This window comes from Canis aureus, chromosome 6, assembly GCF_053574225.1.
Source record: "Canis aureus isolate CA01 chromosome 6, VMU_Caureus_v.1.0, whole genome shotgun sequence".
NCBI classification, from domain to species: Eukaryota; Metazoa; Chordata; class Mammalia; order Carnivora; family Canidae; genus Canis; species Canis aureus.
Genome location: NC_135616.1, coordinates 8,278,796 through 8,295,337, shown reverse-complemented (window position 1 = coordinate 8,295,337; position 16,542 = coordinate 8,278,796). Strand labels below are relative to the sequence as shown.

The following is a 16,542-nucleotide window of genomic DNA, read 5'->3' as shown; positions in this document are numbered from 1 at the left end:
TCCTTTATTACTGTCTTAATTCTTTGTTGGCTAAAATCCAAAAAGAATAACAGCAATAACAGTTAATGCTGAAGTTGATAAGGGTGTCTCCCTACTGCCTGGGTGTGACAGTCACACCAGAGGCAGGCACGGAAGAGGCAAGTCCACACCAAAGCCAAGGTCTCCACCATACCTTTTCCTTCAGCCTACTGGCATCTAGAATAGTTTATTAGGGCTCAGTTAAGATTATGTTGTCTAATTTTAGAGGTGCCTGAGTGGCTCAGACAGTTAAGTGTCTGCCATTGGCTCAGGTCATGATCCTGGGGTCCTGGGATGGAGCCCCACATTGGGCTCCTTGCTCAGCAGGGAGTCTGCTTCTCCCTCTTCCTCTGCCCCTCAACCCTGCTTGTACTCTCCACTTTTGTACTCTCTCTCTCTTTCTACTCTGCTCTCTCTCTCCCTAAGTAAATAAAATCATAAAAAAAACTACATTCCCTAATTTTACCCAAACTGACCTGCAGAGAAGAGACAAATGACTTCAAAGATTCCTTCGAAAAAACCAAAGACTGAATACAACCAACAACACAAGTGCCCAATAGGAACAGGGCAGAGGTTCCCTCCACAGAGCAGGTAATTCAGCAGACACACTCTCGTGGCAACTCTGGAGGGAAGGTTGACCACCTAACAAAGACTAAGGTGACAACTGCTTTTTGTAAAAGATAAAGAAGAAAAAAGCATTTGTTAATGGGTATCCAGAAATGTGTTTCATTTACATAATTTTGTGGCCATAGACAATGTATGCCCCCTACACAAATTCACAATTATACACTTAAAAATTGGGGAACAGAGTTTCCCAATTCTAACATCCTCCAAATGAAGGGTTTCAGCAGGCTTTGAAGTCACTTTTGGAAATATAAATATGCAACACTTTTAATTGGTTCCCAAGAAAAACAGGGAAGATGAAAATTCAGTAGCTGAAATACACAAAAACCTTCACATAATTGATGGGGGATGCTGAGAAATGAGTGTTATGACTTAGTAGGTTTGGCAAATAATCACTTCTTCAAGTTAGCTCTATATCTCTTTGGGATATATCTTTTTAAGCTATGCCAAGGGGGACTGCCCCTGTTTTCTCAGGACTAACACAATCACAGCACTGAAGTCTCATATTTGGGGAACTCCTAGGCTCTAGACAAACCAGGATAGTCAGTCATCCTGGCTGTGACAACCATTACAATCAAATCTAAAAAGCAGACTGCAGATAATGGCAACACAAAGCTTTGAATCAAGCTTTCAAAAAAGAATCATGCATATTAATATTTTAATTATAGCAAACTTGTTTGTAACTGTTAAAATAAATACTGTTAATTTTGTTTTTATATTACACATTTTTAGTTTCTTTTTTGGTCTATAGTTTTGAGGTACAAAATACAATTTATATAATAGTAAATCATACAATTTTCAAATAAACAAATAATCCACATATATTGAGATACGTACGTGACCAATGTTTCTTTAATGATGGGGAAGCAAATCAAGCTACCACTTGACAATATGGCCATATACAACTGATTGTGCTGGAATGCCTAACCTTGATATCTTTCTATATACATAATTTGTTTTTTTGAATTCATATCGTTCAAGGCAAAAAAATAAACATAGAATGAAGTAGTACAGTGAAAACTTTCCCACCCATCTTCCTCCATCTAGCCAATTCACAGTACCTCCACCCAGTAATCACTGTTATTAGACTCTAATACATCCTTGCCAAGTTTTCTTTATGAAAATACAAAGAAACATGAATATATATTCTTATTTTCCTGCTCTTACACACAAAGGTAGCACATTATAATACTGTTTTCTACCGCTTTTTTCATTTAACAAAATACCTCAGAGATCTTTGTCAGGTTATGAAGACCATTCTCCATCTTTCTTCACAGCTGCACAGTATTATACTTAATGGATATTTCAGGATTTACCTAACTGGTTCCATATTTATGGATGTTTAGGTTGTTTCTAATCTTTTTTCCCTGTCATATAATGCTAGAGTGAAAAATTATCACATATGTCATTTTGCATATGTGCAAGGGTATCTATGGAATGACTTCTCTTCTCAGAAGCGAAACTGACAGGGAATACCTGGGTGGCTCAATTAGTTCAGCATCAGATTCTTGGTTTCAACTCAGGTCATGAACCTGATCAGGGTCATGAAATCAAGCCCCAAGTTGGGCTCCACACTCAGCATGGAGTCTGTTTGAGATTCTCCCTCTGCCCCTCTCCCTGCTCATGCTTGCCTATTCTCTCTTTCAAACAAATAAGTAAATCTTGTGGCGAGGGGGGGAGAAGTGAAACTGCTGGTTAACAGAGACTCATGTTTTCCTGCTGCTAATCCTCACATGAGGTGCCCCATTCAACAGCCCCATAAGCCTTGGATCAGGGCCTGTTTTCCTACAGTCTTGTCAACAAGCTATGTTATCAAATTTTGGGGTGTTTGCCAAGATGAATAGTGAAAAATATCTCACTATAGTTTTAATTTGCATGTTCCATTATGAAGAAATTGAAGATTACTTTGTATATTTAAAAGCCACTTGTATTTCCTTTATCCTGTGAAATACTTTTTTTAAGATTTTTAAAAATTTATTCATGAGAGACACAGAGAGAGATAAAGACACAGGCAGAGGCAGAAGGAGGCTCCTTGCGGGGAGCCTGATGTGGGACTCAATCACAGGACCCCAAGATCACACCCTGAGCTGAAAGCAGACGCTTAACCACTAAGCCACCCAGCCATCCCCTGTGAAATATCTTTTTTACATCCTTGGTCCATTTTCTGTTGGAATGATTACTCATCTTTGGGTCTTGATAAATTAGGAAGATTAGTCCTATTGAGATGAATTTCTTTTTTTCCCAGTTTGTCATTTGTCTTTTTCACTTATCTTAGGATATTTTTTAAATGGCAGAGAAATTTTTGTTGTTTAAGAGAGGATATTATCAAACTTTTCATTCATTGTTTCTCGATTTGAGTAATAGAAAATCCTTTTCTACTCCCAATTATAAAAACCTCCTATTTTATGTATTACATTTGTGGCTTATTTCCTACATTTGAATCTTTGATAAACACTGAATTTGAGCCAGGCTATATTTTTAAGTAGACATCCCTTCTCTTCCCATGCTAAACTGGGTAGTTTACTGAAGCCTGGAAATATCATATACAAATCTATATCATTAGGCTATCACATTGCACTACCATCATCTTTTTATCAGTTTCACCTGCTTTGATGAGCTTACTGAAGGCAGACAGTATCTTAACCATTTTTCATCCCCAAAACATTACATAACACCTAATCTAGCTCAGAAAATATTTGCTGAATGAAGGCATAAATGCAAGTATTTCTACTTGGCAGGCTTCACATCCAAGGAAATCACAGATATCCTTATGCAATTAATAAAATGGCATCCTGATAAAAACTATAATCCAGCTCTTCTCAAAATTTAACATGCAACTGGATCACTTGGTTATTGTGTTAAAATGCAGATCTTGATCCTGTAGGTCTGGGATTGGGCCTGAGGTTACCATTTTCCAACAAGCCCCAGCTGAAGGTCTGTGGACTACATCATGAGCCTCACAGGGCCATTTACTAGGCAGGAGATGGAAGTAGAGAAGCCATAACCCAATCTCCATCTACCTGTGTTCTACTGCATGTGAAATGATGAACTGAATCAGTCTAATTTTCTATGGCAGCTCTTTACCCCAATTTCATCCCTTTTTACCCACTCAATACACAGGAAATTTACATAATTCAAAACAACACTAGTATCTTCTCATAAAGGTTCTACTGCAAAAACTGAAACGGTAACAAGAAATAGTATTCAAGAGTTGATTATGTGAGCACAACAGTTACTGATGCATTTTTATAATCACTGTATCATTCAAACATAAAAAGAAATACATAATAATGCTGTCTATCACTCTGTTAGATTAGGATGTTTGGTTCACACTTCTTTATTTGCTACTGAAATTCTGCCTAGATAGAAGAAACATATTCCTCCCAAAAATAACATTACCTCTCACTTCAGAGTTAAATTACCCACACTCCTTATGTCCATGTTTTTAGACGAATCAAGGTTATATGTAGACATACACCTGGAAGATCACAATTTTGTATTTAAGAATAAATTTATGTTTCTCTTAAGACACACTGATCTCATTTTTTGGACAATTTCGCAAATAAAGAGCATTTAATACCATACAATAGAACAAGGAAAAATGCTGAATTCAGGATCAGGTGACCTAAGGCCAAATCCCAACCTCATCCACAAAAGTATGTAACTGTAAACACATGACATATATTATCTGTACCTAATTTCTCTTGTCTATAAAATAAAGCAATTGGACTAAATGTTCCAAGACTCCTGCTAGCTTTAAAACTCTTTGCTTCTGTCTGAGCTAATTAATTATTTCATGAAGGTAATAAATCCACATTGCTATTAATGAATAGACAGCTAATTAAAAAAAAAAAAAGGAAAAGAAAAACTAGCACTTTTCGTTATCTTCCCAGACAGAACACTTAAGGAAATAAGTATGAACTGAGAAAAATAAAACCATTACTGTGATTTCTCAGGTTTCAAACTTTAGTTTTGAAAATTGAAAATAAAGCTTTAGGGAAAAAAAAACCCAGCATTCTGAAAAAGGGGAGATAGTGTGGTTCAAGGAACATTAAAAAAGGCTTTGCTATGGTACATTTCCATTTGCCAATTTCAAATGCATTATTTTGGAAGAAAGGATTATAAGATGGGAAAATAACCAATAAGGCTGCATGTTCTGTTACCTCCTGAAGGACCTGGATGCATCATATACTTTTACTACAAGTTATAATGATTTTTCTAATTAATCAATGTCTATATTTCCTTATCTATGAATTCCAATCAAAGAAGTAAAACAAAGGATTTTCACCCACTGATCTGTGATTAACAATTTCAAGCCCTCACCCTGAAACTGCCAGAGACTGCCCCTTCCTCTCTCACCCTCAGACCAGTCTCTGGAGCACAGGAAGATGACCCAGCACTTATTGTTCCTCATCCATGAGAATAGCGGGTGATACCTACTGGTGTCACAGACTATGGAACACTGAAACATTTGGTAACTCCAGTGTTAAACCAGCATTTGAATTTCACTTGCTGTCTCAAGTTTACTTTTCAAATTCTCTTTTTCTCTGATTCACTGTGGGTGACAAATTGAAGACAAATGAAATTAGCCTTTCAGATGAAAAAAAACGAAAAAACAGGAAAGGATTACTTTCCATTGCTCTACTGGAATTCAGATTCAGACAGAGAAGGAAATGATCTCATTCAATTCAAATATCCAATAATATAGCTAATCTCTGAATGAAAATCTCTCTCTAGTATTTCTACTAATCATGTTTTTTATTTTCCATATTTTATAATACTTTGACATTCTGGAGGCTTGTGAATAGGGGAACTAATTCCTAGAGAGAGCAAACAATTTGCCCGTGATCATGCCAATCACTGAGTCCTTATCTCCCTCACCCCTATTTATCAGGTTCCTACATTTCCTACAGCCCTAAATCATCCCAGGGCCAGGTACCAGACAATAGAGACAGCCCCTGAGCCAGAAACTACAGAAATTATTCAGACCAGCCAATCCTAAACCCCCATAGTTTCTTGATTCTCCTCCGCATCCATTCCTTTCTGTAAAAAATACAACTAAGGCTCTTGCTCACGTTTTTCCCCTCACCCTTTCTGTCCCTGAAGAGACTGGTGCTTCCTGATATGATGCTGCATAGTGTGGTGTGCTCCCCCCTTGGGAAATGTGAGTGATAAACCTTTTTTTTTTTCCAATGGAAGTCATCTATAGATCTGTTAGCCTCACTTTACCTGAATAAAAACAAAATCCCAGGTATATTTTAAAACAATATTGGCTAAGACTTTCACAAAAATAAAAGGGAAAAAATCTAAAATAGCTTTACAAACATCTCCATTTTATGGTTCTCCCATATATAAATGAATTCAATGGGCTGATGCAAACTGGTATACCAGTCATGTACAGGGCAAAAAACTGATAAAAAAAAATAAGTACTACTGAAGATTAAGAAACATATAATCCTACCCTAAATATTTTCTCAGTATCTATTTAAGGATATTACAAAATATTTCATTATACTATGCCTAAGTCAAAGCCAACCATGGCTCCCTCCTACCAGTATATCAAGTTCAGTAGACACAAGACCAAGTACAACTTCTTCTGCTCTGCAGTCAAGATCCTCTTGGCTCAGCGGCTCACATCTATGCTTGCCATCTTACTATGTTATCATGTACCAAGCTTAGATTCACTGAAATGGAAAGGACCCTTACCATCTTTTAATCTAAGACTCTTGTTCTATAAATAAAGAAACTGAGGCCAGTCTGGTGAAGGACTTGTCCTTGGTCATTGAGCTAATCACCACCCCAGCCAAAGACTAAAATCCAAATATTGTGATATCCAGCCTAACACACATTCTACAAAACTGCCATTACCAACATCTGCTCAGTCAGACAAGTCATTATGATCCCATCATTTATCATATATATCATATTTGTTTCCAACCCCATATCTTTGCTTATGCTGATTCCTTCCTCTGACCCTTCAACTTCCTTATTTCTCAAGGTTAGTTACCTAGATAGCACCCAGATCTTAAAACACAAAGAAGTTGTATTCTCTCATATTGCATTTTACTAGGTTGGATTTATTTTACCAGGTTGGACTTAAGAACCATTTGTTACAACAGCATTAAATACGCATTAGATAAACTGTATTTGTTAAATACACTAAATAAAGCATTAAATACAGCCATCTTAGATATTCCTCTTCCTTCAAAGCCAAGACTTGAGCCCCTAGTGATTGTACTTTTCTCTGAAGGCTGAATGTATCAATGAGCATGAATGTGCATAAGCATTTAATTGTCTCACATTACTCTATATAAGTTAGTTCTTTTCTATTTGACAAGAATATTTTTTTCAGATATATTCAGATCCTTTAGAGAATAAATAATGTCTCCTATTTCTATTTCTCAAAGTTTGGACTTCACTAATCAGATACAGATTTCACAGATTTTAAGAGCTTCAGAGGAAAAGGAAGAATGGGAACCAATATTTATCAGTATCAGGTATTTCACATACATAAATTACTTTATTCTTATATAGTTAAATAAAATTTCCTTTTTTTATTTGTCAATCTTGCATTTTTATGTAGGAGATCTGAAATTTTACAGCCTACATGTGATTTGGGGTTTCATGCCCATAACACCCACATGCACACCAAACACCTATGAAATTGCATTGGAAAAAAAAAAAAGCTCAATTATAAAGTACCTGCACTTTGCCAGTCAATTCTAACAGTAGTGAGTGGAAAATAACAAATGACAATAAAAAGGAAACTTGTCTTTGTATTGGCTGCATGAAAAACTTCCCATGTTAAAGAATCTAACAGAGACAGGTAAACTCCTCTCTTCAACCTGCAGCAGCCCATGAACTGACATGGTAAATGAAGCTCGTCCACATAACAATTCTCCATAACCAAAGGCATAAGATGTGTAATAAAACCTAAGTATAGGAAGTCCTCTTACAGATGGTGTGAGAGAGACTATATACTGGGGTGACCCCTCTGGAAGATGATACAAAAACCTTACCAAGATTTTAAATGTATGTAAGTCTTTAGTATGAAAAGTCTCTTGATAAGATTTTATCTGTGAATCAACGACAAAAGCATACCAAAATATATGAATAAGAACGTTTGTTCTCATTCATTTGGGGAATATAAATAATAGTGAAAGGGAATATAAGGGAAGGGAGAAGAAATGTGTGGGAAATATCAGAAAGGGAGACAGAACGTAAAGACTGCTAACTCTGGGAAACGAACTAGGGGTGGTAGAAGGGGAGGAGGGCGGGGGGTGGGAGTGAATGGGTGACGGCACTGGGGGTTATTCTGTATGTTAGTAAATTGAACACCAATAAAAAATAAATTAAAATAAATAAATAAATAAATAAATACAGAAAAAAAAAGAACGTTTGGTTTTAACACAGCAGATAACAACAAAAACTAAAAATTATCTAAATGTTTAGAGAAAGGTACTGTGTAAAGGAATTATGGTACCTTCACAGAGTAGAATACTAAGCACCACTGAACACAGTGACAATATCTGCATGCATCTCCAAGACAGGCTTAGGTGCCAAAAAAAAAAAAAAAAAAAAAGCAAGATACCATATTGGAAAGAGTATGAGCCCATTTGGGATACATGTATGCATGTAGTATGTATTATGTATGTATGTGTGCAGAAAGGGTTTGCGTTTTTTAGCTTCCTTTTTTTTTTTTTTTTTTTTTTTTTTTGCTTCTGATTCCAATCTAGATAGATACGCAAGAAAAAATAAACAGTGGTCACATCTTTAAAAAAAACTGGGGTGGGGCACCTGGGTGGCTTAGTCAGTTAAGCATTCAATTCTTGATTTCAGCTCAAATCATGACTCAAGGTCCTGAAACTGAGTCCCATGTCAGGCTCTGCACTGGGTATGGACCCACTTAAGATCCTCTCTCCCCTTCTCCTTCTGCCCCTCCCCTGCTCTCTCTTTCTCTCCTTCTTAAAAAAAAAAAGATTTGGGGGTTTAGCATGTGTTTGAGTGGGTACAGTAGAGAATTTACTTCTTATTTTTGTACTATTTGTAGTATTTTTTAAAACTATGTGCCTGTATATTGAAAAATATCACGAAATGCTTTTGAAGTTCTATGAAGAAATACATAGAAAATTTCAATATAAGAAGACATTCACTGACAGATATTATTATCAGCATCTGGAAATTACCAGATATTGAAGATACGAAATTACTACCTCAAAAGCAGAGGTTTAGAAAGTATCCAACAGTTCATCAGTTATATGTTTAATGTACTTAATCTAGCGATGCTATTTTGCTTAGTTGACTGGAAATGTCACTTGTAATATCATTTGGGTAACACAGAAAATAAATATTGTTAGTGATATTTCAAGCAAATTTCAAACATGATTTTAGTAATCAAACTCAAGCATGACTGAACCCCTTTCTCTCCACAGTGAATGTAGACACAGATATAAATCAGCTTACTGTATTAAACTATTAAATATATCTAATTAAAGTGAACACTGTAACTGATAATGAGCCCCTAAGGCACATCTTTCCTATTATCCTATATGAATATTCTTTAAAACAATTACGTGTCCCAAACACCTCAAAACTCATGTCGCTAATACAGCCCTTTGAAATGTCATTATCTTACTATGATCAAAGAAGTCCACTTGGCCTGGAGATGCCATTAAACACTAGGAACATCATTCAACAGATGTTTGTGGAAACCCAGCCATGCAAGATGCCATACTTAAACAGCACCTATATAAGTGCTGAGCACTTCTGGGATCCAAAAATGGGAAAATCCTAATATGGAAAGGAGATAATTATAAAAATCACTGAAATCAAGTTGGAAACCAAAGTAGGCTTCAAGATAAAACTTGATTTGTGCCAATATAGAAAAGACCAAAGACTGAATATTCATGTTGTAGGGCAAGATAATGGAAGTGCTGAAAAGGGACAGTAATAACTTCAGCAGCTTGACAGGAATGATACTGAGAAAAGGTTGCAAATATGTTTGGACAGGAGAGGTGGTCTCAAATATTAAACTAAAAATGTCAGAAATATGCAGCAGCCAATACTGATTAAGTATAGGACAATTAGTAGATAAGATGTGTCTCGCTGTTTCCTCGGACAATGGTTCTCAAACATGACCGTGTACCATAATCACCTCAAGGCATGATAAAATACAGACTGCTGAGCCTCACCCCAGTATATCTGATCCAGTAGGTCTGGAGTAAAGAAAGCCCAAGAAATTCTAGCAAACCCCCAGGTGATGCTGATGCTGCTGTTCTAGAGACCATGGCTAAAGAACACCTATCTCAAAACAATTGTGAACACATCAAATACCTTGTCTCCTCAGAGGGCATGACACAACAAACCAAAAATGCTGAGAAAAATAGCATCCTCACATTAAGTTGAGACAGGTGCAGGTCTTCTTAAGTCTGGTGTAAGGAACTCCTTAGAGGAACAATTAGAGCAATCAAGTCTCATAGAACTGAGATGAAGCCAATCTGGCTCAGGGGGAACTGGACCTTGGGCCCACATTAACCACCTCACCTCCCAAGGAGGCTGATCCTAAGGATACAGTTCTGTAATTGGACAGAGACCTACACTTAACATCTTAAAACTAACTGTGTAGATCATCATTTCACATGTCTTATTTAATGCTAGGAGTAAATCAAACCATACCAAATCTGACATCAAATCAAGGACTGTATGACATTGTGTCACTTCACCAACTGCAATATGTAAATATATAACCACAACCCACACAAAGACCCCAAAACCCATACCCTAATACATGTTGATGGCCTATGAGAAGGTCACTAATGAGAATGCTCTAATGGCCCACTATCACCAAAACAGTCACTGTGAAGGTCTCCTGGTCACTTCTGCGACCTTAAAATTTGTAGGAATACAAAAAATTGCCACAGGAAAGAGCACATGTAAACTAGAAGCAAGATGCATATTATACACTCTAGGTGTCAAGGTGTCACTGAGTATTTCTTAGATGTGATTAACAGTCAAATAGTAGACTGAGTAAAGCACGTTACCCTCCAGAGTGGGGCAGGCTCATCCAGCCAGCTGAAGGCCTTCAGAGGAAAAATATGACCTCTCTGAGGAAGAGCAAATTTTGCCTCCAGAATGCCTCTGAACTCGAGGCTGCAACATCAACTCTCTTCTGAGTCTCCAGCCTGCCAACCTGCCCTACAGATTTCAGACCTGTCAGCCCCCAGAATTGTTTGAATCAATTCCTTAAAATAAACTTATCCATATACATAAACATTTAATTCATCATCATCAAGTAGGGACCAAGACTGTGAACAAGGATTATGATAGTACTGTCAACTACTCCCATTGGTTCTGTTTCTCTGGAGAACCCTGATAGACACAATGTCCTCCAGTTTACAGTCTCTGTCCCTCACTTGATAATGATCAATTATCTCTATCATTACAGTAGAAAAGTCTTTTGGGGGCACCTGGGTGGTTCAGTCAGTTAAGTGGCCAACTCCTGATTTCAGCTCAAGTCATGATCTCAGGGGCCTGAGATTGAGCCCCCTGTCAGGCTCCACAATGAGCAGAGTCTGCCTGAGGATTCTCTCTCTCCATGCCCCTTCATCTTACCCCTGCTCACATGTGCATGTGCACCTTCTCTCTCAAATAAGTAAATCTTTAAAAAGAAAGGAAGGTAGGAGGTAGGTTAGTCTCTAAAACTACCACTAAGATGTACCAGGACTAATACTTGATGGATTTACTTTCTGGCATTTTCCTATATACATATACATAGCTTTATCTCTAGTTCAAAAAGTAACACATGTTAATGGTAAAATATTTGAATAGAAAAGACAATATAAAAAAAGCACCTGGGGACACCTGAGTGGCTCAGTGGTTGCACATCTGCCCTCAGCTCAGGGCCTGATCCCAGAGTCCTGGGATCAAGTCCCGCACCGGGCTCTCTGCAGGGAGCCTGCTTCTCCTCTATGTCTCCACCTCTCTCTGTGTCTCTCATGAATAAATAAATAAAATCTTCTAAAAATATATTGTCTAAATAAAAAAAGCACCTATAAACAATCATTTAGTAATAACTACTCTTAACCTTTTAGTCTGTCTCCACATCAGATTAAGTCTCTAAACAACTGTTAGATAACTGATTTTGGGAGGGCAGGTTAAATTTTTTTTCTCTTTTAGGGTTTTTTTCTCAGATTATTCACTAAATAATTACCTTCAGTTCGAGAAATACCTCTTTTTAATAGGACATAAATTGTGTGTGGTATATTTGGGGGGAATTAAAAGAAAAGGAGATTATTTAAGAAATTTTATTTGATAAAACCTTAAGTACTAAGTTATTTATCATGAAAGATAAATCTCTTGAGTATTTTTCACAAAAGTTATTATCTTATCATAGCTATGCACTGTGTTTGTAAATACAAGCATAAAATCTTGGAAAACACTGGCCAGTCACAGAATATCGTAAGATATAATTGTATTAATTACCATGTCATGTGAGGTATACATAGCACAATAAATTGATTTACATGTATGCAATATGCTATACTTAAAATACATCCACATGTAAACGTGTTCAAAGATACACATTAAAATTTTTAAATTAAAAAGAAAAAGTCTCCTTTCACTTTATTTTTTAAAGTTTTTCTCCTTTTATTTTAAAATGGAGATTACCCTTTAAAAATGTTATCAGGTTTTAATAACATTTATATTCTATACCTTTGTATACAAAACTCAACCAGAGTTTCAGCTCCTAGTCACTGAGGAAACACCTCTGTTGTGGTTACAAAACCTATATAATTACATTATGAATTCCCACAGTGAGCACAAACTAGAAGGAAGAACCCAGGAATTGACACCTTACCAAGCATCCATCCTGATTCAAATGCTCTTTGGAATCCATATTAAGCTTCCTCTTTCTGTTAGGCTGTTTCATTGCCACTTTAGCACTCCTTAGCAGTGTTTTTCTGTAAAATAGTGCCACATTATGCTGAGTGAAGTAAGTCAATCGGAGAAGGACAAACAGTGTATGTTCTCATTCATTTGGGGAATATAAATAATAGTGAAAGGGAATATAAGGGAAGGGAGAAGAAATGTGTGGGAAATATCAGAAAGGGAGACAGAACATAAAGACTCCTAACTCTGGGAAACGAACTAGGAGTGATGGAAGGGGAGGAGGGTGGGGGGTGGGGGTGAGTGGGTGATGGGCACTGAGGGGGACACTTGAAGGGATGAGCACTGGGTGTTATTCTGTATGTTGGTAAATTGAACACCAATAAAAAAGTAATTTATTAAAAAAAAAGTAATTTATTTAAAAAAATAGTGCCACATAAAAAGTTCAGGAGTTTTGCACCACTAGAATAACAAAAACAAACCCTAAAAATGTTTTCATTAAACTTCTTCTAACTGGTTGCTATAAATACCCTGAAAAATGAACTCAGGTAAAAATTTCACTGTTGCTTTTATAGTTCCCCACTATAATAATACATTAATGGGGAAAGAGAGGAGTTTTCCGCCTCATCTAGAATTTATTATCACAAAGAAAAGAGATACTATTTTTTTGGTCTATCACAATACTTTTGGCATTTTGTGTCTGGGGAGTTGGGTTTTTTTTTGCTTAGCTTAACTAATTCAGATTCACTGCTATCTACCTATTCAGATACTCACATGGTCTGACTGTCCACAAGTGTCAAGGCAAAGGTATGCTTGGTGAAAGGACTTTTATCATACACAGCATAGCACAGCAATCTGAAAGAGAGAAAATAAAAAATTTTACCAATCCAATTTATCATGGACCATTCTTCAGTATGCTAATACATAGTAATGGACTAGTAACAAAATTAAATCAATAATCAAAAACTCCCAACCAGATGGACCAGTTGGATTCACATATAAGTTCTACTAAACATGTAAAGAAGAGTTAAACTATCCCAAAATAATAGAAGAGGAAGAAACTCTTTCACATTCATGCTGTGAGGCCAGTATTACCCTCATACCAAAAGCAGACAAAGATAACACAAAAAAAGAAAATTACAGGCCATTATCCCTGATAAAATAGATGCAAAAAATCTTCAAAAAATATTAGCAAACTGAATTCAACATATAAAAAGGATCACAAATCATGATTAAGTGGGTTTTATTCGAGGGATAAAAGAATGGTTCAACATCTGCAGATCAATCACCATGACACACCACATTAACAATATGAAGAATAAAAACACAGGTTTGAACTACATAGGTTCACTTATATAAATACAGTACAGTACTGTAAATGTATTTTCTCCTCTTTATGATTTTCTTAATAACATTTCCTTTTCTCTAGCTTACTTTACTATAAAATATGTAAAAATACAGTATATAACACAAATAACATATGCAACATAGGTTAATTGGCTGTTTATATTATCAGTAAGTCTTCTGTTCAATAACATACTCTTAGTAGTTAAGTTTTTTGGTGGGTTGAAGGCTATATGCAAATTTTCAACTACACTGGGATTGGTGCCCCTAATCCCCACATTCTTTAAGGAACAACTTTATAAAAATCCTAAAGATTCCACTAGAAAACTGTCAGAATTAATAAATGAATTCAGTAAAGTCACAGGATACAAACTTCACACCTAGAAATATGCTGTATTTCTATGCACTATGAAAAAAAAGTAGCAGAAAAAAATTATAAAAATAATCTCATTTAAAACTGCATCAAAATAATAAAATACCTAGGAAAATATCTAATCCAAGGAGTTGAAAGACCTGTACTCTAAAAAATATAAGACAACTGATGAAAACACTGAAGATGAAACAAATAAATATAAAGATATTCTATGCTCATGGATTAGAAACATTAATACTGTTAATATGTCCATACTATCAAAAGTAATCTATATATTCAATGCAATTCCCATCAAAATGCCAAATTTTTCACTGAAATTAGGACAAATAATCCTAAAATTTATTTAAAACCACAAAAGACTCTGAATAACTAAAGCAATCTTGAAAAAGAAGAACAAAGCTGGAAATATCACAATCTCAGTTTTGAAGCTATATTACAAAGCTATGTAAACAATACAATACTGACACAAAAACAGATGCACAGAGCAACAGAAGAGAATAGAGAGCCCAGAAATAAGTCCAAACTTACCTAGTGAATTAATATATGACAAAGAAGGCAAAAATATAGTACAATGGCGAAAAGATAGTCTCTTCAATATATTGTATTGAGAAAAGTGGAGCAGCTACATTCAAAAGAATAAAGAATGAAAATGGACCACTTTCATGTGCTATACACACACACCACACACACACACACACACACACACACACACACACACAAAATCAACTCAAAATAAATCAAAGACCTAAATGTAAAACATAAAACAATAGAACTCCTAAAAGGAAATGGAGGCAGTAATCTCTTGGACATCAACCTTAGTATTGTTTTTGTGAATCTGTCTCCTCATGCAAGAGAAACAAAAGCAAAAATAAACAAATAGGACTACACAAAGCTAAAAAGATTTTGCACAGCAAAGGAAACCATCAACAAAACAAAAAGGTAACCCACTGAATGGGAGAAGATATTTTTCAAATGATTTATCTGATGACAGGTTAATATCTAAAATATAAAAAGAATCTGGGTCACAAGAGGGACTCAGTCAGTTGAGCATCCAACTGTTTCAATTCAGGTCATGACCTTTGGGGGTCATGAGATTAAATCTCACATCAGGCCCGTGCTCAGCAGGGAGTCTGCTGGAGATTCTCTCTCTTTCCTTTTCCCTCTGACCCTAACCCCCTCTATAATAAATAAATCTTCAAAAAAATAATTCATGCAAACTCAACAACATGAAAACAAAGAATCCAATTAAAAATGGGGAGAAGTCTTGAACAGACATTTTCCCAAAGGAGATATACAGATGGCTAACAGACACAGGAAAAGATTCTCAACATTACTAGTCATCAGAGAAATGCAAAATAAAGCCACAATGAGATTATCACCTCACATCTGTCAAAGTAATATCAAAAAGTCAATAAAAGGAGCGGCTGGGTGGTTCAGTCAGTGAAACATCAAGTCTAGATCTCAGCTCAGGTCTTGATCTTGAGGTCATGAGTTCAAGCCCCAGTTGGGCTCCACGCTGGGTGTAGAGCCTATTTTTTTAAAAAGTCAATAAATAACAAGTGTTGTCAAGGATACAGAGAAAAGAGAACCAACACTCTTGCACTGTTGGTGGGAATGCAAACTGGTGCAGCCACTATGAAAAACAGTCTGGCAACTCCTCAAAAAATTAAAAATAGAGATACCTTACAAATCAGTAACTCCACTTTTGGGCATATATACTACCCTCCAAAAAAACATTAATTCAAAAGGATACATGCACCCCTGTGTTTATTGCATTAGTCACAAAAGCCAAAATATGGAAGCAACCTAAGTGTCCATCAACAGACGAATAAAGAAGATGTGATATATATGTATGTGTGTGTGTGTGTAAATATACACAATGTAATAATACTCAACCAAAAAACGAATGAATTCCTGGCATTCAAGACAACATGGATGAACCTAGAGGATATTATATAAACTAAATAAGTTGGATAGAAGACAAATAGTATAGGATTCACTTATATCTGGAATCTAAAAAACAAAACAAATGAAGAAACAAATAAATTCACAGATACAGAGAAAAAGCTGGTGGTTGCCAGAAGGGACGGAGGTAGGAGGAAAAGTAAAACAAGTGAAGGGGATTAAGAGGCTTAAACTTCCAGTTCTGAAACAAATATGTCCTAGGGATGAAACTGCAGCATAGGAAATAAGATCAATAATATTATAATAATGTATGGTGACAGATGGTAACTTCACTTACTGTGGTGATCATTTCATAATGCATATCATTGTCAAATCTCTGTTATATTCCTGAA

General features: G+C 36.0%; 1 protein-coding gene across 14 annotated transcripts in view; it reads right to left on the bottom strand.

The window, feature by feature from the left end:
- Positions 1 to 16,542, bottom strand: part of L3MBTL4 (L3MBTL histone methyl-lysine binding protein 4) — a 498,239-nt gene that overhangs the window by 364,818 nt on the left and 116,879 nt on the right. For 10 of the 14 annotated variants that reach the window (XM_077900038.1, XM_077900039.1, XM_077900040.1 and 7 more), the window contains 2 exons: positions 13,303 to 13,383; positions 12,500 to 12,602 (listed from right to left, as the gene is read on the bottom strand). In XM_077900038.1, coding sequence (XP_077756164.1) covers positions 12,500 to 12,571 — 72 coding nt within the window. In that variant the 5' untranslated portion in view covers positions 12,572 to 12,602; positions 13,303 to 13,383. Of the gene's footprint in view, positions 1 to 12,499; positions 12,603 to 13,302; positions 13,384 to 16,542 lie in introns of those variants that run through there. The other 4 variants (XM_077900045.1, XM_077900048.1, XM_077900047.1 and 1 more) reach the window with 2 other exon arrangements.